General features: G+C 45.2%; 1 protein-coding gene across 3 annotated transcripts in view; it reads left to right on the forward strand.

The window, feature by feature from the left end:
- SYT17 (synaptotagmin 17) overlaps positions 1–26,034 on the forward strand; it is a 60,129-nt gene that overhangs the window by 750 nt on the left and 33,345 nt on the right. Inside the window, exons 2-5 of one of the 3 annotated variants that reach the window (XM_075566063.1) lie at positions 12,158–12,175; positions 12,672–12,820; positions 17,757–17,905; positions 18,633–19,252. In XM_075566063.1, the coding sequence (XP_075422178.1) occupies positions 12,158–12,175; positions 12,672–12,820; positions 17,757–17,905; positions 18,633–19,252 (936 nt within the window). Of the gene's footprint in view, positions 1–12,157; positions 12,176–12,671; positions 12,821–16,188; positions 16,882–17,756; positions 17,906–18,632; positions 19,253–26,034 lie in introns of those variants that run through there. The other 2 variants (XM_075566064.1, XM_075566065.1) reach the window with 2 other exon arrangements.

Consider the following 26,034-nt stretch of genomic DNA (forward strand, 5'->3'; position numbering starts at 1 on the left):
AGGGGTGGGGAACTCCAGTCCTGAAGGGCTACCAACAGGTCAGGTTTTCAGGATATCTCTGCTTCAGCACAGGTGGCTCAATCTGAGCCACTGATTGAGCCCCCTGTGCTGGAGCAGAGATATCCTGAAAGTCTAACCTGTTGGTAGCCTTTGAGGACTGGGGTTGTCTACCCTGTGGGCTAGGGAGTGGAAAGGATTATGCTGACCAGAAGGTGTTACAACGGAGTAACAGATCGCAGTATAGAAAATACGCGATCACTGTGTAGAGAAAGAAAAGCCGGGACACGGAGAGCTCAGGATAGATAGAATGGGGATCACGCTCATTTCATTTCTACAGATCATTAGCCGACGTGTATCCAGAACTTTACAATGCTAGGATACGGGCAATTAGCTGCAGAAGTTTTGCCGGGTAAGAAGCACAGCACCGTACATTCAAGTAAACCTAGGAAACAGCTTTTTAAGTAAGGAGAGAAATTCGGGCTGACGTAGAGATGTCAAGATAACGAGTCTTCCATTCATCTATTCTCGTAACCCTCCTGTATATAAAGATGTTAAATCAGGATGTTAAAATACTGTATGGGAAAGGTGTTCCCCCGCCAGGCAAATATAGCAAAGGAAATAAATATATACCCAGAAACCTGTGATGTTTTGTCACTTCTCTAAGGCTGCGTCCACGCTGGCGCTGAGCGCGCGGTGCTTGCTGCTTTCACTTACATAAATCTATATGTGTAAGTCCCCGCTCCCGCGGTGCGCGGGCACACACGCTCACTCAAGCTTGGCGCTTGAGTAAACAAAAAAAATTGGACTTTCATGTGCGCTCAGCTTGCCCGCAATGCCCCCCCTCCCCCTGGCCCCCCGCGCACGCTTGCAAAATAGGCAGGACACCCGGCGCTCATGCTTAGAGAGTTGGCGATGTCACCGCTGTCAAGCATGAGCGCGCTCAGCGCCAGCGGGGACGCAGCCTTAGATGAAGTCAGTGCACCTTTTGATAATTAGGGTTATTTTGATCTGGAAGATATACAGTAATAAGACCGACCTGCAGGTTACAGGCGGGTTTCGTCTGGTTTGTGTGCGTCTTAAAGCGATTTTTGATCTGAGCTGGGTGGAGCTGAGAGTTTGATGGGAAGGGATGTTTTGATGCCCATTGCATTGAAATTGTTTGCAGAGTAAAACGTTCTGGAAGCAGAGACAGCAGTTACCTGTTCTTCAGCAGCAGAGATGTATACCGGTAGAAATTTCTTTTTCGCTGAAGCTCGCCAACCAAATGAAATTTGCCATTTTCTTTTCTTGCAAAGTTCACAAAAATAAATAAATAAATCACCACGCTTTGAAAGTCAATGTGCAAGTCACGTGACCCTGAATTCAGGTCACATGACCGTTTCCGAACTACAAGTGTGCGCAAAATGTGGTCAAAAAGTGACGATATTTTAGCAAAATTGCGAGCAATTTGACTGCTATTTTGTTCCCCCCATACCCCAAAAAAAACCCAAATGGAAGAGATATTTGTCTAAAATGTCATGGAACACAGAAATACATTAACACATTTCTCTTTATCAGCTTTGGTGCAGTCGCCCACGGGTGTCCCAGACTAGCCCTGGCATGCATGATTGTCATTTTAGTGTAAATGGTTTTGAATTTTATTGCAATGAACGCAGTCATTATGGTGACGCTCATTTTAAATGTCACGTATGGTGGTAATTCGGTATTTCAGTTTCTTACTTGTTTTATAATGAACTATAGATAAGCTGATGAAACCGAACAGTTTATCCACAGTAAAACTAAGAATAATACTCAGCAATGGGATCATTTCAATATGTCTGCCGGAGAAACATTTTTCAGAACCACAGGTGTATGGAAAAGCCTTTATCTTTTGAGCAAGCTACTCTGCATAGTTATTATAATCTAACCATCTAACAATAACCTAATGTTTCATTTATTTTAATTTTGGGCTATGACAGGGGTGGGCAACTCCAGTCCTCAAGGGCCACCAACAGGTCAGGTTTTCGGGGTCCTGCATCAGCACAGGTGGCTCAATCAGTGGCAAAGACTGAGCCACCTGTGCTGACGCTGGGACTGATTGAGCCACCTGTGCTCAAGCAGGGATATCCTGAAAACCTGACCTGTTGGTGGCCCTTGAGGACAGGAGTTGCCCACCCCTGCCGTGTGACTGTGCATATTCCTGTAAAAATAACCATATTTGATATCAGTACTGCTTTTATTATGATTGGTTGTGTTCCTCTTGTAGTTTTTGTATACATGGTTTTGCAAGATATCCCTGCCATGTCTACAATGTATGTTCTCTTGGTGTAAATAGGACAATGGATGCATGGGTCTCTGCTTGGAAATCACACTGAATATTTGATTTTTATACCAGCGTATTCTGATTGAGAGTTCTCCTTTAAATGACGGGCTCAGGCGTGACATTCTTTTGACTGCTGCCTGCTTTTCAGTGCTCAGACACTGCCTCTCATCAGCCTGTTTCTGTATAATTCCTTCAAAAACTGTCCATCATTTCTCATTGTTAGAAGCCAAAAAGGGTGCGGGCGTGATGATAATCCACTACTCACAACAAGGTTTAAAGTAACTTCAGTTACCAATAATCCTCTATCTCAGAGGCGGCCAATTTCAGTCCTCCAAGGCCACCATCAGGTCAGGTTTGAAAGATATCCCTGCTTCAGCACAGCTGGCTCAATCAGTCCCAGCGTCATCACAGGTGGCACAATCAGTCCCAGCTTCAGCACACGTGGCTCAATCAGTGGCTCAGTCTTTTTGAGCCACGGATTGTGCCACCTGTGCTGAAGCAGAGCGATCCTGAAAACCTGACCTGTTGGTGGCCCTTCAGGACTGGAGTTGGCCACCCATGCTATCTAATGAACAGCATTCGTACAGTACTTGGTGTACGGAGTACGTTTATCGGTCTCAAACATTGGGGACTTGCTTGTATGTTATTAATATTTATTGTAAAAATAAATAGATAGGGAGCAAGAGGCTGCACTAAATATAGGCTTATATCTCTTTATGGAGTACAGGAACTATTTTTTAGGCAGGAGTGCTGTACATATAACTAAAAATGGATAAACCTGGGTGGGTGGTGGAGGGGGCTCGAACAACTCACCCCGTACCCATAGTTCAGCCCCCATAATCTCTCTCCATGGGGCTGTAGGTGTCAGTGTGTTACTGAATGCATGGTGAGGAAGTAGCAGGTCCCTATAAGTATATATAGTATATTGTGAGCATGGTAGTATTGTTACTGTATAGGTATGCTTGAGAAGGTTATTTAAAATCACAAGTTTGGTCAGAAGCAGAAAAGCATGTGAAATCACATACATACTATATATATATATATGCTATACTATACTATACTATACATACTATACTATATATATATATATGTATAGTATGTATGTGATTTCACATGCTTTTCTGCTTCTGACCAAACTTGTGATTTTAAATAATCTTCTCAAGCATACCTATACAGTAACAATACTACCATGCTCACAATATACTATATATACTTATAGGGACCTGCTACTTCCTCACCATGCATTCAGTAACACACTGACACCTACAGCCCCATGGAGAGAGATTATGGGGGCTGAACTATGGGTACGGGGTGAGTTGTTCGAGCCCCCTCCACCACCCACCCAGGTTTATCCATTTTTAGTTATGTATGCATGTTACTGATTGTACTGTATATGTACAGCACTCCTGCCTAAAAAATAGTTCCTGTACTCCATAAAGAGATATAAGCCTATATTTAGTGCAGCCTCTTGCTCCCTATCTATTTATTTTTACAATAAATATTAATAACATACAAGCAAGTCCCCAATGTTTGAGACCGATAAACGTACTCCGTACACCAAGTACTGTACGAATGCTGTTCATTAGATAGCATGGGTGGCCAACTCCAGTCCTGAAGGGCCACCAACAGGTCAGGTTTTCAGGATCGCTCTGCTTCAGCACAGGTGGCACAATCCGTGGCTCAAAAAGACTGAGCCACTGATTGAGCCACGTGTGCTGAAGCTGGGACTGATTGTGCCACCTGTGATGACGCTGGGACTGATTGAACCAGCTGTGCTGAAGCAGGGATATCTTTCAAACCTGACCTGATGGTGGCCTTGGAGGACTGAAATTGGCCGCCTCTGAGATAGAGGATTGTTGGTAACTGAAGTTACTTTAAACCTTGTTGTGAGTAGTGGATTATCATCACGCCCGCACCCTTTTTGGCTTCTAACAATGAGAAATGATGGACAGTTTTTGAAGGAATTATACAGAAACAGGCTAGATATATAATATTAGTTCTGTAGTATTAGATAATACATGCTTCATTTTTGTTATTTTTTTAAATTAAACTCTTAATGCCATTTTTAATGTTTTAAAGCATCCCTTGATTTCTATAGCAGGTTTTATCCCACCTCCCCCGAAGTGCAAGATCTTTGCAACATTTTCCTGTTTGTGATCATTTGTTGCCAATATTCCCAGCAGTTTGAGCTGCAAACTGTAACAATAGATAATGTTACCTTAGTACTATCAGGATACACTGTAGCTGCTGAGTTAGGCCTAGGACATAATGCCTCTCAAACGTGCTGAGGCTCAGGGAAAGCGGTGCTTTCCCTGGCCTTACACAGCGCGCCATCAGGGGGCGGGCCGGGGGCGGACCAGTGACGTCACGGAGCTGGTTCCCCCTTATTGGGCGAACCGCTCACGTGACCGGCCCTGCGCTCCGGCAAGCGGGGAAATGTCAAAACGCCGTCAGACACACGCTTCCCCAAGCGTGCTGACGCGTGCGCGAGCCCCTGCTAAAGCCGCCGCTCTCAATGCGGCTGCAGGGGCTCAGTGCCGAGCAGCAGCATGGCTCAGCGCATAAGCGCTGACCATGTCCCAGGCCTTACACTGACTGAAGAACTGATTGAAACTGAAAGGCGGCCATTATGTTAGGCACACAGTCATGATTTTGACAGATTTATAACAGGAGCACCGAATGATTGCCAGCTTGTGTAAGAATGTAGAATTATACATTGTCACATGTTTTACATGTACAAATAAGAAGAAAAAAAGGGGAATATATTATTGCTGTTTAAGCGACTTTTAAATTACCTTGCCCATAATAAACAAGAGAAACACCTTGTTGCACAAACAGGGAGAGGGTTCAGGGCCGCCGACAAGTGGGGAGAGCCAGGACAAGTGTCCCGGCCCGGTGGCTGCAGGGGGCCCAGCCGGCGGTGGAGGTTTCCGGGCAGCCGGGCCTCTGATTGCCGCTGCCGGGGTCCGGCTCTCAAGATCTGGTGCCTCGTCCCGTGCCGGGCTTCTCTCTCTCTCCAACTGGTGCACGCCGGAAGCTGAGCCTGACTTCTGGGTGCACCCACCTTCCGGCACACGTTGGAGCGAGAGGGAGGCACCCGGCGTGGGCCAAAATAGAAGATGGGGAGTGCCGGGGCCCGGGGGCGGCAGGTGGGCCTCTGGTTGCCGCCGCCGAACCCCGGCTCCTGGCTCTCCTCTACTGCTGCCTTGTGCCACGGCGGGCCTCTCTCTCTCCAACCTGAGTGCACCTGGAAGTCAGGCTCAGCTTCCGGCGGGGGATAGAGGCCCGGCGGGGGACAAGGCGGCAGCAGCAGCTGGAGAGAGCCGGGCCCGGGGCAGCACCAGAGGTAAGTGGTAAGTATTTGTGGGGGGTGGGGTGGTGGTAAGTGTATTTGTGGGGGGTGGTAAGTGTATTTTTGAGGGGTGAGCTGGTGGTAAGTGTATTTGGATGCGTGGTGGGGTGGTAAGTGTATTTTGTGGGGGTTGTAAGTATCTGTGGGGGGTTTTAAGTTTATTTGTGGGGATGTGGTTGGGTGGTAAGTGCATTTTGGGGGGTGGTAAGTATATTTGGGAAGGGGGGGAATTGTATTTGGGGGGGATGGTGGTGTTTGTATCTGGGGGGGCAGCAGGGTTGCCTATCTGGTGGGGGGTATCTGGTGGGGTGTATAGTGGTATCTGTATTGGAAGGGGGTATTGTGTGTGTATTGGGGGGAGGGGTTGTGTGGGCAGTGTGGGAGCTGGAATTGTATGGGTATTGGGGGGAATTGTGTGTGTGGCCAGAGACGGAGGGTGACGTGAGTTTGCGGAAAGGGTTAATTGAGTGATAGCAGAGGGGTGGGGGGGAGAGAAGAGAGGGTGTAAAAGAGGGAGAGGGGAGAGTGAATAAGGAAGAGCGGGGTGGGAAAGTGAGACAAAGAGAGGGGAGAGAAATACAAGTGTGAAAGGGGAGGGCTCGCAGGGCTGCCGACACAGGAGGGTGGGGGGCGAAGCTCTAGTCCGGAGCCCCAGGAAAGCTGTCTGCGGCCCTGAGAGAGTTTACCTGATTTGATTAGTTTCATACCCACCAGCTGTATTCATGGTTTATGTGATTAGACAGGAAACCAATGGACGTTAAGGAAAGTGAGCACAACTGCAGGCACGACTTTCCAGTAGCCAGCATAGGGTTAACATTGTTAGGTTTTAACCCCGAAGTTGCCCTTATGGTATAAAGGGAATATCTATTGTCTTTGCTAGTTTTCTAGGGGGAGATTGGAACAGAAGTGGAGTCACTACCCCAAGCGGTCACATAGGCAGGTGCCCCCAGTCTTCCGAAAGCGAAAGGGTTACATCAGGGGTGGCCAACAGACCACGTTTTAAGGATATCTCGGCTTCAGTACAGGTGGCTCAATCAGTGACTCAGTCAGAATGATGGAGCCACCTGAGCTGAAGCAGGGATATCCCTAATATCTGACCAATTAATGGCCCTTGAGGACTGTAGTTGGACACCCCTGGGTTAAATAATGTGCGTTTAGTGATTGGTTAGTGTACAGGTAAAGGGGAGAGTTTGATTGGCTAAAGCTTGACTGTTAAGGAGTGCTAGCTGGATCTTGAAAAGGAGCGCTAACCCTGGGTGCTATGGGTGCTGTCAGAAGCTGGGGGAGGGAGGTTTCAGGTTAACTATAGTGAATGCTGTATACAGGCATACCCCGCATTAACGTACGCAATGGGACCGGAGCATGTATGTAACTATGTAACACAGGCATACCCCGCATTAACGTACGCAATGGGACCGGAGCATGTATGTAACTATGTAACACAGGCATACCCCGCATTAACGTACGCAATGGGACCAGAGCATGTATGTAACTATGTAACACAGGCATACCCCGCATTAACGTACGCAATGGGACCGGAGCATGTATGTAACTATGTAACACAGGCATACCCCGCATTAACGTACGCAATGGGACCGGAGCATGTATGTAAAGTGAAAATGTACTTAAAGTGAAGCACTACCTTTTCCCCACTTATCGATGCATGTACTGTACTGCAATCGTCATATACGTGCATAACTGATATAAATAACGCATGTATAACAGGCTCTATAGTCTCCCCGCTTGCTCACAGCTTTGGTGCAGGTAGGGAGCTGGTATTGCTGTTGAGGACGTGCTGACAGGCGCATGCGTGAGCCGCCGTTTGCCTATTGAGCGAGATGTACTTACTCGCGAGTGTACTTAAAGTGAGTGTCCTTAAACCGGGGTATGCCTGTATACAGAAGAAGGTGTCGATCTGAAACAACAAACCACATGTTTTGATTTTCTAGCAAGTGCTTGCTTCTGCGCCATCTGCATTCACTGACGAGGGCTGGCTGTCATTATCTGTCACTCCTCTGGCGAGCATTCCACTGATATTTATTTAAAAAAATAAAATAATGAATAAACATATAACAAACAAGGAATAATGATTCAGTAAAGAAGGCCCTCTGATGGGTGTAAGTGGGAATGTATGGGGTTGCTGGGGTCTGACTTTAAATTTTTTGCATGGTAACAAATGGCTGTCACGGCTGAGGGAGGCCAGCAATAATTTAAGAGGTCGCGGGGAGGGTGAGCTAGCCCAAGATGGGGTCTGGGAAGGTGGCAGCGATGCCTTTTACCTTAACGGCTTGGGGATAGCATGTATGTGTTACACGTGCCAGCAAGGCCTTTTGGTCAGCGCCTGGCATTGAGTATTGCGAGCAGAGTAATGTGCAGTGTGGTTGCTGGCAAGGACCCTTTTTCTCTATGTTGTTTATTTACTAAGGCGGTGGCAGGTCTTAATCCAACTCCTACGTGCTTGGGTGTTATTGGGGTTTTGGAAGCAGGGCGGCTGGGCTCTAGGACTCAGGAGGAGTCTGCAGTCAAGTGTGCATGCTGAGGAGTGACTGATATTACTTGTTGCAAATGCTGAGGGCACACCGGAGATTTCATCTCTGCCGTCTGATATTGTGTCTCCCAGGAGAGGTGAGAGGGTCTGCAGACGTGCCATCCTCTGCACATGTTTCTATGGTTACAGCTTCAGCTAATTTCTAAGCTAAGATCTGTCCTCTGATGCTCAGGGAGCACTACAGACTGAGAGATCACCCGCTCCCTCCCCTTTCTATCTGATAGTTTGCTGGGGAGCTTTAGCAGTCATGCAGAGGGTCAGGGGGTCCACAGATGAGGTCCCAGGGCTGCCGGGAAGGTTTTCTTAGTCTCTTCAATATATTCAGGAACACTGACTGCTACTGTATTTAAAATAAAAAAGGGTGTGTGTGCTGATCACGTGCATTTTAAGTGAAAGGTCTTTGTCTTTTGTCACGGAAACTGTTATTGTAATGTTGATGTTTTGAATTTATCAAAAACACAATCAGTGCTAAAACGCAAAGAAGTGTGACTTAAGCTGCGCTTATAGTGTCGGCGACGGCGACGCCAGGCTACGGTCGCTGGAAATAATCAAATAGAGATGACTCCCAGCGATCGCGACCAAGCCGTCGTGCCACCCTTATTATAAGCGCGCGCGACGGCGGCAATGCATTTGTTTTGACGTGTTGGTGTGTCTCCGGCACTTTAAGCGCAGCCTTAGAACGCGTGTTTTAGCTATTTACACTGTGTGTCAGTCAGGGTGTGTGTCAGTCAGTATGTGTCAGTCAGGGTGTGTGTGTGTCAGTCAGTATGTGTCAGTCAGGGTGTGTGTGTCAGTCAGTATGTGTCAGTCAGGGTGTGTGTTTGTGTGTTATTCTCAGGGTCCAGCCACCCTACCCCCATGACTTCCCCCATCCCCCAAGAGCACCCCTCCCCCCCACTCTCTCCCCCGGCGGAGCTGTGTCCTGCTGATGGTGCCAGTCCCCTGGCGGAGGTACGGGGACACGGAGGCGGCTCACGGGGAGGCGGGGGTGTACTCGGCGGCTCACTGGGGGGGAAGAGGGTGTACTCGGCGGCTCACTGGGGGGGAAGAGGGTGTACTCGGCGGCTCACTGGGGGGGAAGAGGGTGTACTCGGCGGCTCACTGGGGGGAAGATGGTGTACTCGGCGGCTCACTGGGGGGGGGAGAGGGTGTACTCAGCGGCTCACTGGGGGGGGAAGAGGGTGTACTCGGCGGCTCACGGGGGGGGGTGAGAGGGTGTACTCGGCGGCTCACGGGGGGGGGTGAGAGGGTGTACTCGGCAGCTCACGGGGGGGGGTGAGAGGGTGCACTCGGCAGCTCACGGGGGGGGGGTGAGAGGGTGCACTCGGCGGCTCACGGGGGGGGGGTGAGAGGGTGTACTCAGCGGCTCACTGGGGGGGAGAGGGTGTACTCGGCGGCTCACGGGGGGGGGGGTGAGAGGGTGTACTCGGCGGCTCATGGGGGGGGTGAGAGGGTGCACTCGGCAGCTCACGGGGGGGGGTGAGAGGGTGCACTCGGCGGCTCACGGGGGGGGGGTGAGAGGGTGTACTCAGCGGCTCACTGGGGGGGAGAGGGTGTACTCGGCGGCTCACGGGGGGGGGGGGTGAGAGGGTGTACTCGGCGGCTCATGGAGGGGGTGAGAGGGTGTACTCGGCAGCTCACGGGGGGGGTGAGAGGGTGCACTCGGCGGCTCACGGGGGGGGTGAGAGGGTGTACTCAGCGGCTCACTGGGGGGGAGAGGGTGTACTCGGCGGCTCACGGGGGGGAGGGGGGTGAGAGGGTGTACTCGGCGGCTCACGGGGGGGGTGAGGGTGTACTCGGCAGCTCACGGGGGGGGGTGAGAGGGTGTACTCGGCGGCTCACGGGGGGGGTGAGAGGGTGTACTCGGCGGCTCACGGGGGGGGTGAGAGGGTGTACTCGGCGGCTCAAGGGTGTACTCGGTGGCCCATGGGGGAGGGGTCTACTCGGTCGCTCACTGGGGGGGGGAGAGTGTGTACTTGGCGGCTCACTGGGGGGGGAGGGTGTGCTCGGCGGCTCACTCAGTGGGGGTGCTTGGCGGCTCACGGGTGTGTGTGTTCCTCCTGACTCCTGCTGGTGGAAGCTGGCAAAACTCAGTGGCAGTGAATGTTGCTGACAGCCTCTCCTGCCGGCAGTGCCGTCACTTCCGTCACCACTGACTTCCGTTCCCACCAACTCCATTCACTGCCACTGAATTTTGCTCATGCGGTAGGTGCCCCTAAAGAAGTTTCACTTTAAAAAAAAAAAACCTCCGGTATGTTCATGTGATTAGCTCTGGGTTGTGCCATCTCCTCCCCCTCTGCGGGTCAATGAAAAAAACACCAATAAAATCCTGATGCAACATCTCCTTTTTTTCCCCGTGGTGTAACAGATGATGAACTTCTAGTGGTTCTTCTCGTTTATGCCTCATCTCTTTATATAGTGCTGCCTGAGCATCAGGGCACAGAGGGGCCCGCAAAGCAGGAAAATTCATGAATGGTTCATCTTCAGAAAACAGTATTAGTTTGGGTTATCCACGCTGATGTGGCAGCCCGGAGATCTTTGACCGTTCTTATCTGTGGCTGGGTATGCACATAGTATGAGGTGGATTGAAAAGGTTTTCTGCTTAGGGTGGCTATTGCCTTGTGCAATTTACGGATTATATGGCTCAAAGAACGGAAGAGTAACGACAAACCATATGGACACCCATAAACAAGGCAGTATTCTGCAGAGAGCATTGTAATAATGAAAGATAGTCTGGCTTTTCTCGCTAGTACATATTGTCTTGTTACGATCTTATCCAGGCAAGAAAGGTCTCATTAGTTTTCAGTCTCGCTCATTGAAAGCCATCCTCATTTATTGCCTGTCTTTAAGTCTCTATAGGCTTCTATGGACTGCACTCATGGAAGTCAGAATCATTTTAATGAAGGCGAAAAACCAGAGCCCCGACCTATTTAATCAAACCTCGAGCCCCATCAGGGTTTAGGGATAACGGCTGATTTGTGTAAACACGTGAAAATACACATTCCTGGAATATGATGGAGATATAAAATGGTTAGCCAGGGGGGTATACATGGTGCAAAATAGCTGTAAAATAGCTAGATACACTGGCCGGGAGTCATCAAAGTGTAATGTGGGCTATCACACCGGATCTGGAGGTAACTTACTCCCAGCCAATGATTATTAGAGGCACAGGCCCAGATTTACTAAACTGTGCTAAGATGTAAGGCAACTTCTAGCTTTTAAAATGAATAGGTGTCACAGCTTAGCTTGTTAAATAGTGCCCACCGTGTCTCTGTACGGCCCCTGCTCAATATGTATCAAAGTCTTTATCAGTTCGTTATCAAGCGTTTAACTATAATCAAGTGACTGGGACAAACGGAAAATTGTATCCAGTCCTAAGCGGCCATTTCCCCCGGAAAATCCACATTGAGGGCCAGAGGGATTTTCTGTCAAAAACGTCATTCATGGCCCCTTAGGATTATATAGAATGTAACCATGACATAGCCACCACGTCACGTGGCCTGCCACTGCAGGGTGTACCGTGATGTAGTTTGCCACGTCATGGACTTTTTAAGCTCGTTTGTTCGGTTTATAGTAAACACAAAGGTACAATAATATGAAGTTCAATATCTGATGCGGAAACATGATTATTGTACTATTTACATATATGTCGTATGCATAGGTCTAGGTGTGGCCAACTCCAGTCTTCAAGGGCCACCAACGGGTCAGGTTTTCAGGATATGCCTGCTTCAGCATAGGTGGCTCAATCATCAATTGAGCCACTGTTTTTGAGCCACGTGTGCTGAAGCAGGGATATCCCTAATAAAACCTGACCTGTTGGTGGCCCTTGAGGACTGGTGTTGGCCGCCCCTGGCCTAGAATTACAATGTGCCGGTAGAACATCACTAAACTGTTTTTGTTGTTGTCATTTTTCATGCTATTCCATCTGCTCCCCTGTGGATATCAAAAAGGATAGTTGGAACCAATAAATGAGGTGAGCTAATGTGATTTGTCTAAATATTTAAATCGGCACTCCTGCTGATCTTTCTGTTGACCGGAAACTGTCTTTATATATTATTGTACCCTGTGTATTAAGCCATTTACTAAATAACCTGACAGCGAATTTAATACTACAAGTAACAGCAGACACAGCATGAAATCAGTGTATGAAAACGAAAGCGAGATTAATATATTTTTTTATTAAAGAGCCTGTGACAAACGCAAACAATCTGTGCGTCGCTTTTCGTGCATTTTACTCACATCTCATAGCCTAGTTTACGTCTCCTGATATTTGGACGGATTTTATTTACTCGGGAAGAAAGAAGTGAAAAATGACAGCAAAATTAGATGTTGGAAAACCTGGCGGATTTACACACTAATATCTCCTGGTTCTGGAATGATGACAGTCTGACGGACATGATCGCCAGCGTGTGTTATTGTCCGCTGCAGGCCTGCGAATAAATTGCTGTTTCTTGTTACTTCTGCCCTAGGGCTTTCTGTCCAAAATCTCTGACTTGCTGCTGTGCCGCTGGACGTGCAGGAATTGCTGGCAGAAGTGCTATGAATGCAGCTGTTGTCATTCAAGTGACGATGAAGTGGAAATTCTGGGGCCCTTTCCGGCACAGACACCTCCATGGCTGTAAGTACATAGGACCAGTGGGGGCCATGAGGGGTGGTGACTTACCCAATGTCAAAAAAGGAGCTGACCTATGAATTAGATTGTAAGCTCCTCGGAGCAGGGACTCCTCTTCCTTAATGTTACTTTTATGTCTGATGCACTTATTCCCATGACCTGTTATTTGTATTCTTTGTTATTTATATGATTGTCACGTGTATTACTACTGTGAAGCTATATGTACATTAATGGCGCTATATAAATAAAGACATACAATACAATTACACCCGTGATCACCCAGGTAGTGCTGTAACACTTAGATTTCTCCTTCTTATAACTGAAACGGTGGGACATATATTTCAGCTTGTATAGCCTTTATAATAATAATAATAATAATTTTATTTTATATAGCGCTTTTCTCCCAAAGTGCTTCACAATTACAATATAGTTAGGGTGACCAGACGTCCCGGTTTAGCCGGGACAGTCCCGCTAACCTGAAATTGTAGTAGATGTCCCGTTTTTTTTTTTAACCGCCGCTCGCGCATGTGCAAACGTCCTGGTTTGTCTTGTGGAAAATATGGTCACCCTAAGTATAATGTAGCACTGTACATAGGATTGTTACAGACACAGGCCTGCCCAGATGAGCTTGCATGTGTTTCTGGTGCCTGAGACACAGGGAGATAAAGTGACTCGCCCAAGGTCACAAGGAGCCAACACCAGGATTGGATGCAAATTCCATGTCATTGCTTTTACAGTCAGTTCCTTTACTCGCTGAGCTGCTCCTTCAGCCCATGCAGCAATTAAGCTTTCTGGTGAGATTATATTACCCTTGTTTGCCCCCAAAAACTTGCATCGAGAATAATAAACATGCAATGAGTTTATTGTGTTTGATAAAAACTATATTTAAAACCAGAGACAGAACATGAAACACAGACAGAGCTCAGTGCACACCCAGTGAAACCTATACATGGTACAGTGCCTAAATATATATGTATAGATATCTATTAAATAAAATGGTCTTTTAGTTTAACATTTTGGCCAAAGTGTTGTAAGCCCCTGAGCCACTACACGGCAGACCACATCTCAAGGGTCCCTAACACTAATATAAATTCTTAATAACCTGTGCATTACCAGGAAGAATGATTTATAATAAATCTGTCAAAATTAGTTGCCTAGTTCCACACATTTAAGTGGTTAAAAGCTCACCCCATAGCATCTCCCACTCTCAGGGGAACTTGCTTGCTTGCAGTATGATTGTGACAAATCTATTACAGAGTGCTTTTCCTGGTAATGTACAGGTTAATAAAAGCTTCAATCAGACTTAAAACTATGCAACTAATTTTGACAGATTTATTATAAATCATACTTCCTGGTAATGCACAGGTTATTAAGAATTTATATTAGTGTTAGGGACCCTTGAGATGTGGTCTGCCGTGTAGTGGCTCAGGGGCTTACAACACTTTGGCCAAAATGTTAAACTAAAAGACCATTTTATTTAGTAGATATCTATACATATATATTTAGGCACTATACCGTGTATAAGTTTCACTGGATGTGCACTGAGCTCTCTCTGTGTTTCATGTTCTGTCTCTGGTTTTAAATATATATTGCCAGGCTCAGTAGCAATCCTCTGTGACACTTTTATGCTTATATACAGTGTTCGACAAACCTATACATTTGCTCGCCCCGGGCGAGTGGATTTAACATCGTGGCGAGCTCCTATTGGCCCAAGCAGCACACGTGTGGTACTAGGTGGCGAGTAGATTTTTTTGTTCGGTGACTAGATTTTTGGGTGATTTGTCGACCACTGCTTATATATATGTTGTGGTTATTTTGGGGGTTCAATATGAGCTTGCAGGTGTCCTGTATGTTTGATAAAGACTATAAAGGTAGAGATATTGAACTAAGTGGCCACATATGGTGATAAAGTTAGCTTGAGACATAAAGTAGGCACAGATTTACTAAGAGGTGCTTAGATTACCACCTAATCCAATGAATTGCAGGAAGTTGCTTTAAGATTTAGAACCGGTTGGTACATTGGGCACCTTAGTTCCTTATGTGTTGAATGATACTATCTTCTTACACATTAACCGAAGACCATTGAAAAGCTGCTCCACTCATACATTGAGTTTGTTTGCATCTTAGTATTTCATAAAACTGTTGGTCCTACTCTCTTGACCTTGTTTTTGGTAATTTTGCACCATATTTCTGAGATACTAAGCTTGGAAAAACCAAGATATGAATAGAAATAGCTGCCATATAACAGAAACCACAGAAGCCAAATAAAGGAAAAATATCAATAACTCCTTAATTCAGGGGTTCTCAACTCCAGTCCTCAAGACCCCCCAACAGATCAGGTTTTAAGGATATCCATGCTTCAGCACAGGTGGCTCAATTTTTGATCACACGTATCTAATTTGTAATATGTAATTTATTCTCGTGTTTTACAGTCAATGATTGAATGCTTTGGTCCACTTTTGAGCCAAGAGTGGATCATCTTGAGAAGGGCAGAGTTAGAATTGGAAGAGCTAGAGAGGTGTTTCATGATGGACATCAATTGACGGGCCCCCGGGCAAAAAAAATTTCAGGGCCCCATTAATGTTAATACTGACTGCAATATTTTTCTTCCTCTCCCTGATCCTCTCTTTCATTATCTCTCCCCCTCCCCGTCATAATCATCATCTCTTCCTCTCCTCAGCTCTCACCCTCCTCCTCCTCTTCATCATCATCATCATCTCTCCCCCTCATCCCCATCTCTCCCCCTCCCCATCCCATCCTCCTTGTCATCATCTCTCCCCCACTCCCCTCTCTCCCCCACCATCACATCTCCCCACCATCATCACCTCTCTCCCCCATAGCTGTGGTGCTATGTCAACTTCTTGTGTAGCGTTTTGGGCTTCTTGTGTAGCGTTTTGGGCTTCTTGTGTAGCCTTGTGTGCATCTTGTGTAGCGTTCTAACGTAAGAATCATTATCATCATCACCATCACCATCATTATCACAATCACCATCATCATCATTATCATCATCATCTCCCCCCATACCATCATCACCTCCCCCCATACCATCATCATCACCTTTCCCTCTCCCCCAACCATCATCACCTCTCTGTCCCCCCATCATCATCACCTGTCTCCCCCCTCCTCCCCCATGCCTAGATGTGTGTGGTCCGGTGTTAAACAGAGGAGCCAGCAGAGAAATCAGCAGCTGTCACACAGCAGAACAGGAAAGCAGGAGAGGAGCGTGCTCTTGTGGTGTGACCCGGAAGTCTTTCTTACTTCCGGTGTCTGCTGCCGGAGCGTGCGCCTCCCCTGCTCTGACTGTGTCACAGCTGCTGATTTCTCTGCCAGCTTCTGTTTAATGTCGGGGCCCTCCGCCGCCACCAGGGGTGGGGGGAGAGTGGGCCCCACAAGAGCGCCGCCCCCTGGCTGCCCGGGCTATAGCTATGCCCCTGATGGGCATCATCTTTATTGCCAAGAAACCCCAACAGGTCTATGCTTTAACAAATCCTCAAACCAAAACAAGTTTCCTAAGGGACCCATCCACATTACAATATCTAGTGAGGAGCCTAAGCATATCTTGTAAAGGATTCAAGGGGAGTTAACTTGCCTCTAGACTGAGGACATAACATCCACACACTTGAAGCCTTGCATTCCGACATAGAGAGAAGATTGGATGATGATAAGTGCCAGGACATATGGGGAGAATTGCGTAGCACCTCTGTTTCTACCTCACTAACGGAAACGAGCTATAAAATCTTTTACAGAACATACTTGACTCCTGTTAAACTAGCCCATATGCAACCTGGCTAGACAGATGTTGGAAGCTGTGTGGGCAGACAGCAGATGATCTGCACATGTAGTGGAGTTGCCCTAGGATCAACTGGTTTAGGAAAAAGATCTTTGAGATCAAAAATATTACAGAGGTGGATGTCCCCTTCCATCCCGAAAATGCGCTGCTTGGACTGTGGTTAAAATCAATGCTGGTATCCCTAAACATATGAAAACATTAGACATCTCATCTCTGCCACCAAAAGTATATTGGCCAGAATGTGGGAGAGGCCCTACATTCCATCCATGGAAGAATGGTGGGAAAGAGTGGAATTTATTACAATAATGGAGAAGCTGACATATTCTCTTAAATACCAAAGTACAGCTCAACCCCCCATTATAACGCGATCCGTTACAACGCGAATCCGCTTATAACGCGATGTAAGCGTGGCTCCCAATTTTCGTATTTATGAATACTTTACAACACGATTATTGGTATCTTGAATACTTTATTGTACAATGCATACAATTGTACATTATTTCTAACGCGATCCGCTTATAACGCGATGTGATTCTTTGGACCCCAAGCCCAGCGTTATAAGCGGGTTGAGCTGTAACACAAAACCTGGTCTATGAGTATGATAGAGGGGTTAAGTGATCGTTTTTGGAACTGATGTATTGTGCTATAAATGCCAAGGTCCCTCCTACTGTATACCGAATAAGGTCAAGTTTAATGTTAGGTAGATAAGATTAAAAGAGAATGGCATATTATTAGTCACTTTATCAGTACTCCTGTAAAGGTGTAGTGAACTTTTTTGAATGATGACCTCTCTGATTGTTTGTTTGTTTGTTTGTTTCTTTACTTTTATATTGAATCTCCCTATTGTTATGTTGTGATAACTGCAATATAAAATGTATAAGTTATTTCAAGGTCCAAATTGAATGTTGTGTTGACAATGTTTGAAGTGTTTTGAAATATTGTATAAAGCAGCAAATTCACAATAAAATTTGTATTAAAAAAAAAAGGAAAAAAACTCCACCACGTCTGACCTGGGTGAGTCTCAACCTCTCTTATTACCATGTTTCTCTTGTTCAGTCAACAAACAATATCTGGAATAAAACTTTTTTTTTTTAGCCCTGCCCATGGTTGGAAGATTAGATATATCATCTTGGGGTCTTTTTTTGTCCACAGGATAAGCAATCAAAGTGATGACAAAGCAGGAGATTCTGATAATACAACAAGTGAGCCTCCTCCAACTCCACAGGACACCTCACCTGACTTACGACGGTCATCTTCAGATACATCCAGATCTACCTATAGCCTCAGTAGACGCATTTCAAGTAAGACTACGATCCATCAATTATGAACATACAGTGCACTGCTCTAACACGCACAACACACTTCAACTCTACATCTAAAAGTAGGAAATAAGTGCTGTATTTTATTGAATATGTAAGTGACTTGGTTTTGTTATAAAGCAAAGGTGAACAGAAAGATGGCCTTTAGTGTAGCTGTGGTGCTATGTCAACTTCTTGTGTAGCGTTTTGTGCTTCTTGTGTAGCTCTTTGTGCTTCTTGTGTAGCGTTGTGTGCATCTTGTGTAGCGTTGTGTGCCTCTTGTGTACTGTTCTGATGTAAGAATGAACATTGATAACTGAATGTTATAAATATTTTTTTAAACTACTTGTGGTAAAATAAAATTATGATTAAATGACAAATAAGTTATATAGGCAACATATGTTTTTTTTTTCCAGACGTTAATATCCAGATGTTACGGGATTCATTGTTCACTGTGATGTTATGTTGCGATATTTTGTGGTCTTTTGTGCAAATATTGCCATTGAATCCTATGGAAATTCTAAGACATGCTGATTAATAGTGGGAAATGTTGTGTTACATTGGGGAGCAATGTCAAGCTACATTTGTAGAATAAAGAATATATACATAAGTGAATAAGAGAAATGATGATGACAGATAATAATGTCTTTGTGCTCAGAGATAATCATCGTTATATAGAAATCGTCCTTGTCACTAATAATGACCTCTTGTATTGTTTGTTACACCTCAGGTTTAGAGTCTAGAAGACCCAGTTCTCCACTAATTGACATTAAGCCAATTGAGTTTGGTGCACTAGGAGCAAAAAAAGAAATTGTGCAACCAACAGTACTAAGAAAAACATATACCCCAGAGGACTACTTTAGAAAATTTGAACCACGCCTTTATTCCCTTGACTCCAGTAATGATGATGTAGACTCCTTAACTGATGATGAAATTCTAACCAAGTATCAATTAGGTATGCTGCATTTTAGTACACAGTATGATCTATTGCACAACTATCTGATTGTCAGGGTGATAGAGGCCAGAGACTTGCCACCTCCCATTTCCTATGATGGTTCAAGACAAGACATGGCTCATTCAAATCCATATGTGAAGATATGTCTCTTACCAGACCAGAAGAACTCAAAGCAAACAGGTGTCAAGCGAAAAACCCAGAACCCAGTATTTGAGGAGAGATACACTTTTGAAATCCTGTTTTTAGAAGCTCAAAGAAGAACTCTGCTCTTAACTATGGTGGATTTTGATAAGTTCTCACGTCACTGCGTTATTGGAAAGGTCTCAATGCCATTGAATGAGGTTGATCTTGTGAAAGGAGGACATTGGTGGAAACCCATCATACCAAGCTCTCAGGTAAGAGATCTACAACATATTACTGACCTTTGAATCTGCCATACAATAAAATAGAGATACTGTAAAAAGTGAAACATGTTTGAGCCAGCTGAATGCATGGAGAAGACACAATTAGATTGTATTACTTGTCTAACCCTTCCTGCCCAGCTTCCTAGGGAGGTTACATCGGTGTGATGTATGTATATGGCTTCTCCACATGGTTTACTTTGACTCGGGGTGCAAGAATTCAGGGGGCTGGGCAATGAGTTAGCAAGGTTGTATAATATTGGGCGCCAAGAACTTTTATAGCTCAACTATAATGTATTCGTGCCCCCAAGCACAGGGAACATTCATCCATATATTGACACGTTGCACTGTATTTTACATCAGACATACATGAATACTGTTCTTCAACCAGTGCCCTTGCTTAACACTTGAATGAAGGTACATATCTTGTTGTTTTCATGTGATAAGACCAGGGCCCCCCTCCTAATAGTTGTGAAACCTCTTTATTTCGGTAATACTAGGCTCATTGGGGATCATAGCGGGTTGTGTATACGAATCCCAATACCTTCAGCCATTATGGTTACTACCACTTCAGCCTGAGAGGAATCTATATGCAGATCTGCGATTAGAGCCAACCCACCGGCATCTGAGACTCCTCATTACTGAGGCCCTCTGGCGCATGCCGTTTCATACTTAGCATTTAACTTGGACTCCTTTAGTCTTCTCTATGGATCCTAATTGACAAGGTTACTGTCCCTGTCTAGAACATAATAACGTAGGGGGGCCTGGTCTATTCTATTACATTAAGAACATGTGAGCCTACTCTCCCCAAGGCTCCTCTCCTCATGTCCTCCTGGAACCTAACCTTCCAGAACCATCTCTCCTCCTTAAATACCCCTGCATGATGTTTGGATCCCCATAGCAACTCAGGATGGGCCTAGCCTACACTAACACTGCTAGTAACCCTTTAGGAGGGAGTTAGATTTGCTTACCATGTACTTAACCTTATTAAGAGTCATTAAGAAGGTGGTAACTCATTAATTACAGAATTATTCAGTATTAGAGATTCAGTTCTTAAAATGTATGTATGTCTTAATTTATATAGTGCCATCCATGCACATAGCACTTTACAGCAGTACCACACATGACATAATAGGAATAAGTGCTTCATACATAAAAGTAACATTAGGAAAATGAGTATCTGTCTCGAAGAGCTTACAATCTAAGTGGTAAGTAGGGAGAACTTACAGAGACAGTAGAGGGGTGTTATGGTAAGTGTGTCTGCAATGGGTCATGGTAAATGCATGTTAGATGTATAGTATCAGCCAGTGGAGCTACCCAAATACTTTATTAAGTTGGTGTGTCTTAAGATAGACCTTAAAGTTGGATAGAGAGGGAGCCTGTTGGATATTGAGGCAAGGGCATTGCAGAGGTGTGGGGGCAGTGAGTGAGAAGGGTTTTAGGCAGGAGAGGGCTTTAGATACAAAAGGGGGTAGACAGAAGACATCCTTGAGCAGAACGCGAGAGTCGGACAGGTTTATAGCGAAGAAAATAATGGTTGGCTTCCATTTCCATTTACCGACTTGAGATATTTTTCTCTTGAAATAAGAACTGCCAAAATGCTGAAATACATGTCATAAAAATGTAGTAAAACTACTTTAAGACCTAAAGGGCTGTTTGTAAAAAGGGCATTTAACCCTCAGAAGTTGTAACGCTTGTAACATATCAACTACTTGTTGTTCCATTAGAGGTATCACCCCCCTCTCCCTCCCTCTCCCTTCCTCCCTCTCCCTCCCTCTCCCTCCCTCTCCCTTCCTCTCCCTCCCTCTCCCTCTCCCTCCTTTGTTACTAACATTATGTAAGTTAAACTCATATAAGCTTCTGTGGGGCTTTCTGTTTTAAAAGAGAAACAGCGTCTTTATAAGACTGAGTGCTTTTTATTTGATTTACTCTGTGCTTGTACCCTGAATCCTTTGGCTAATTGAGCTGGCTTTGTGTATATGCCATGGTGGTGATGGGAAGTTATTTTGTGCCCTTGCTATGTAAATTACTTTTCTTTTTGTTTTCTTTTTTTGGGGGGTTTGGGGGGTGGGGGGTATATATTATGCAACAATCTTGGAGGACACTCCTGGTGCTAAAAATGTATGACCTTCCAATTTAAATCAGCGAGCGCCTTACAGCATTAAATATTAATACAAAGAGACAATTGACAATTAGAACTTGGCACCAAATGAGTCTTGCAAAGCGCGGTTATGTTTGTTATCAGAAACTCAGACTTATTCCAGTCTTTAGCCCTTGAACGCTGGAGAGTCCAGCAATGTTACATCGTTACATAGTTACATAGCAGCTGAGGTTACATAGTTACACAGTTAAATAGTAGATGAGGTTGAAAAAGGACGTAGGTCCATCAAGTTCAACCTACGCTAAATTTAGACGACAGATACTTTATCCTATATCTATACTTACAGTATATTGATCCAGAGGAAGGCAAACACAAAACCCCAGTGACACATCATCCAATGATATCTCATAATGTATTGTATTTCTGGAATATTTGGTCCTAATTAATATGCTATGAAGATAAGAGATGGGCGCATGTGTCAAAATTCTTCACTGGTGTTTGAACAAAATGTAATTTGCGTATACAGTTAACAATTTGGGCGAATACTCCTGAAACTGCCATTGTTTTCCCTTGACGTGAATGTCATAACTTCGAGTGTTGTGACATTCGAGTCCCCCCAAGCTTCCACAAGCTGAAATATGGGGGGAGGGTGGTGGAATTTGAGTGTAGTCCCAAGGGATATATATCTATCTAATCTATCTAATCTATTTATCTAATATATCTCATCTATCTCATCTATCTATCTAATCTATGTAATCTATCTATCTATCTATCTATCTATCTATCTATCTATCTATCTATCTATCTATCTATCTATCTATCTATCTATCTATCTATCTATCGATCTATTAATCTAATCTGAGCTGCCTATCTATTAAGCTAATCTGATCTATCTATCTATTAATCTAATCTGATCTATCTATCTATTAATCTAATCTAATCTATCCCTCCGAAACCTGCCTTCAAACAACAAGTGGAGAGACACGTGCTCATAAACAAGCACACCTGGGAGATATGCAAATAGAAGGAATTAAAATATACTTTGCATATACCATTAGCATATATCCTAGGTATCTCAGGGATCCCCCCCCCACACCTCCTCTCCAGCAATACCCCCCCCTCTCTTTCTCTCGTCTCCTCTTCTCTTCTCTCCAGCAACACCCCCCTCTCTCTTTCTCTCGTCTCCTCTCCTCTTCTCTTCTCTCCAGCAATACCCCCCTCTCTCTTTCTCTCATCTCGTCTCCTCTTCTCTTCTCTCCAGCAATACCCCCCTCTCTCTTTCTCTCGTCTCCTCTCCTCTTCTCTTCTCTCCAGCAATACCCCCCTCTCTCTTTCTCTCATCTCGTCTCCTCTTCTCTTCTCTCCAGCAATACCCCCTCTCTCTTTCTCTCATCTCGTCTCCTCTTCTCTTCGCTCCAGCAATACCCCCCTCTCTCTTTCTCTCCTCTCCTCTTCTCTTCTCTTCCCTCCAGCAATACCCCCCTCTCTCTTTCTCTCGTCTCCAGCAAAACCCATATTTCAGGGTCTGGAACGTGCGGGCCACTGAAACGCTACCACATGTGATTGCGCAGTGCTGGCTGGTGGTATTGCGCACATATCTATGGGCTCGAAAAAAACGCCATATGTATTTGCTGCGAATTTGAATGTCAGTCAAAAGATTTTCCCATCTCTAGTGAAGATAAATGTCCCCTTTAATTGAATTTAAATCTTCCTAAGCAAGAGGGAGATGAGTCACAGTGTCGTGGAAAGGAGCCCAGCCTGATAAAGGTGCTTGTAATGTTTGGTATTCTTATGATGTACAAGAAACACGGAGTCCACCTCTGCCAAGCACTAGTGGTTTGGAGTTGGTCAAGTCAAACATTATCCAGTTAGATTATTATTAACCTGGAAAAAGGTCACAGCATTGCTCTCCTCCCTTGTTAAATTACGTGCTTGCCACTAGCTACTGGCAACCACATTGCATCTAGTTGAGCATACTTTCATTGGAGGAAGCGGGATAGCACTAGAATTGCAGCTACGTTTTTGCAAGTCAAGATGGATTCACAGTGTATAGAATAGGGTCCCAAAGAAAGTTACCCTTATATAACACATTTCTCCCTCGCTTTAGAAATTGTTTTTTTTTTCTTTTGAGCAACACCCCTCTCGATCCTGTTAAAGAATGTATGGTTTGAAGCAGGGAGACGCCCTGCGCCCCAAGACACTTACGTAGGCAGGGCCGTCTTAACAGCATTATAGGCCCCCGGGCAAAGCAGTGCACTGGGCCCTGCCAACTCTCCACTACAAGTCGTCATTTTTCTCCTTCTACCCAGTTAGCGGGAGATGTGAATGTTGAGGCGGGTGATCAGGAAATTAGTGTTAAATTCTGGTCTGTGCATAGATTAGCATGGGGGCCCCTATGCTCATGGGGCCCCCGGCCAACTGCCCAGCGTGCCCATGCGTTAAGACGGCACTGTCCGTAGGGGGTGCAGGTAGCAGCTTCACAGTTGAATGTCCCAGTCATGCGGGCCAATAAGAAGCCGCAAGGGATGATGTCACAGCTTCCTATTGACCCAGGTCATACGGGACCATTATGGTAGCCCCAACTAGCCTAGCCGGAGCTGCTACCGGCACCCACTATGGAGGTAAGTGTCTCAGAAAGCAGGAGGTCCCCGGAGCTAAAATCAAATCCCATACAAAAAAATTAAAAAAAATTAAAAAGGCCCGAACCAGGAGTGTTGCGTTTTTAAGTATGAATACTTTGCTTTGTCATACAGAATATACTGCTTTTTCCTGTCTTTTTCTGCCAGAGTGGGCGCTATATAAATAATAAGATTGAGAAGTGTTTATTGTATAATTCCTGGGGAAGAATAAAAATAAAATAAGCCAGCATGTTGGAACTTTTGTTTAAGCATTCTTTATTTTTGGTCAAACCACCTCCACAACAGTTGAATATAGGGCCTACATAATGACATTTTGGTAACCGTGCACCGTAAGAGCGTCAAAATGAATAAGCGTAGTATTTGAGGTACAGTACAGCTGCCTTTCATGAATGAGGTTGATTAGAAGTACTACAATAAGGGAACAGGGCCCCTAAGCATTTACATGTGTCCTGGCGCCTCCTTGGTGCCGCCCTCCATCTCCTTATGGAGGTAAGTATCTCTGGAAGCAGGGGGTCCCCCAGCGCTGAAATGAACGAGGTTCAGCTCCGGAGACCCCCTGCTGCAATCCTATAATAAAATAAATAAATCGCACAGTGCTACACGCTTTGGTGTTTCAAGCGAATATAAAAAATATTCGCAAATTCCCATATTAAACACGTTTGCAGGGCACGTTGACTTCCTGCTCGGCGCGTCACCTACCAACTCTGACTCCTCTGCGGATTTTTTTGCGACTTAAATAGGGCCAGTTTTGCACGGTTTGGGACCTCGTGCGAAAGTTTCTGCACATCTCTAGTATTGGTTTTTATACATATAGTAGGGGAGGATTCATTAAGAGAAAATAATCTGACACACTGTGTCCAGCATTTATTCCGCACTGTGCACTGTATCCCAAACAAGCTTCAATAGCAGATGTTTTCATAGACTGTATCTTGGTGGAGCAGTTCTAGTTGATAGCAATATACAGTACTCCTGCTGCAGCTTTGCCCATTGCAGTATCCACGGCAACTAATGCACAATTATAATTCTTCATGCAAACAGCTGTTTCCCAACAATTAAGTGCAATTACTAATCCAGCCAAACACCGCACTCTTTCTCATCCCCCCCCCCCCTCTTTGATAATTGACGGGTCCCCTCGTTTTTATATCTGCTGTTGGATCTGCTTTTCTTCTACAAAGCAGAAGTGTCTCTAACCAACATTGTATAGTATATTTCGTCACAGGGTTGTTTAATCTACAGCACCTTATTCTAGTATAGAGATCAAGGGTGGGCAACTCCAGTCTTCAATGGGCCAACTGCTGGTCAAGTTTTCAGGATATCCCTGCTTCAGCACAGGTGGCTTAATCAGTCCCTGTTTCAGCGCAGGTGGCTCAATCAGTGGCTCAGTCTTCGACTGCACCATTTGTGCTGAGGCAGGAACTGATTGAGCCACCTGTGCTGAAGCAGGGATATCCTGAAAACCTGACCTGTTGGTGGCCCTTGAGGAGGGTGTTGCCCACTCTGTAGTTAATCCTCAGAAGGTCGCTAATTTTTTAACATTCCGATAATGCCCACTTAACTTTACCCAGAGGCGTAACGCACGTCCCCAAAGGTGCTTAGCGCAACAATGCCCCGGGCATTTTCCTGCAAAATAGCGGATCCTTAAATGTTTACGGACCTTCGGCTTCCTCATATGCAAATCATATGGTAATGAGCAGCTTACCTAACAGCGAAGCTCCTCGGACCTCCGTGCATGCTAGCGCATGATAATAAGGCTACGATATTTAGCACCTTCCAAAAGCTGCCCTTTCTCACATTAGTGAGTTATTTCTTGGAATAGCCTAAAAGCAATGCAATGAGTATAGGACATAACCCTTTCATTACAAAAAGTTACACGTGTCATGCAAAGATATTTATTAGGGATCATACAAATGTAAAAACATCTAAACGGCCTCAGACTAGAGTCCAAATAATGTGTTCACTGTGTGTCACAGTTAACCTGTTTTATTCATACAAGTTTAACTCAGCGCCATATTCTGTTATGATCAATATGTACAAAG

The sequence above is a fragment of the Ascaphus truei genome, chromosome 11 (genome assembly GCF_040206685.1).
Source record: "Ascaphus truei isolate aAscTru1 chromosome 11, aAscTru1.hap1, whole genome shotgun sequence".
NCBI lineage: Eukaryota > Metazoa > Chordata > Amphibia > Anura > Ascaphidae > Ascaphus > Ascaphus truei.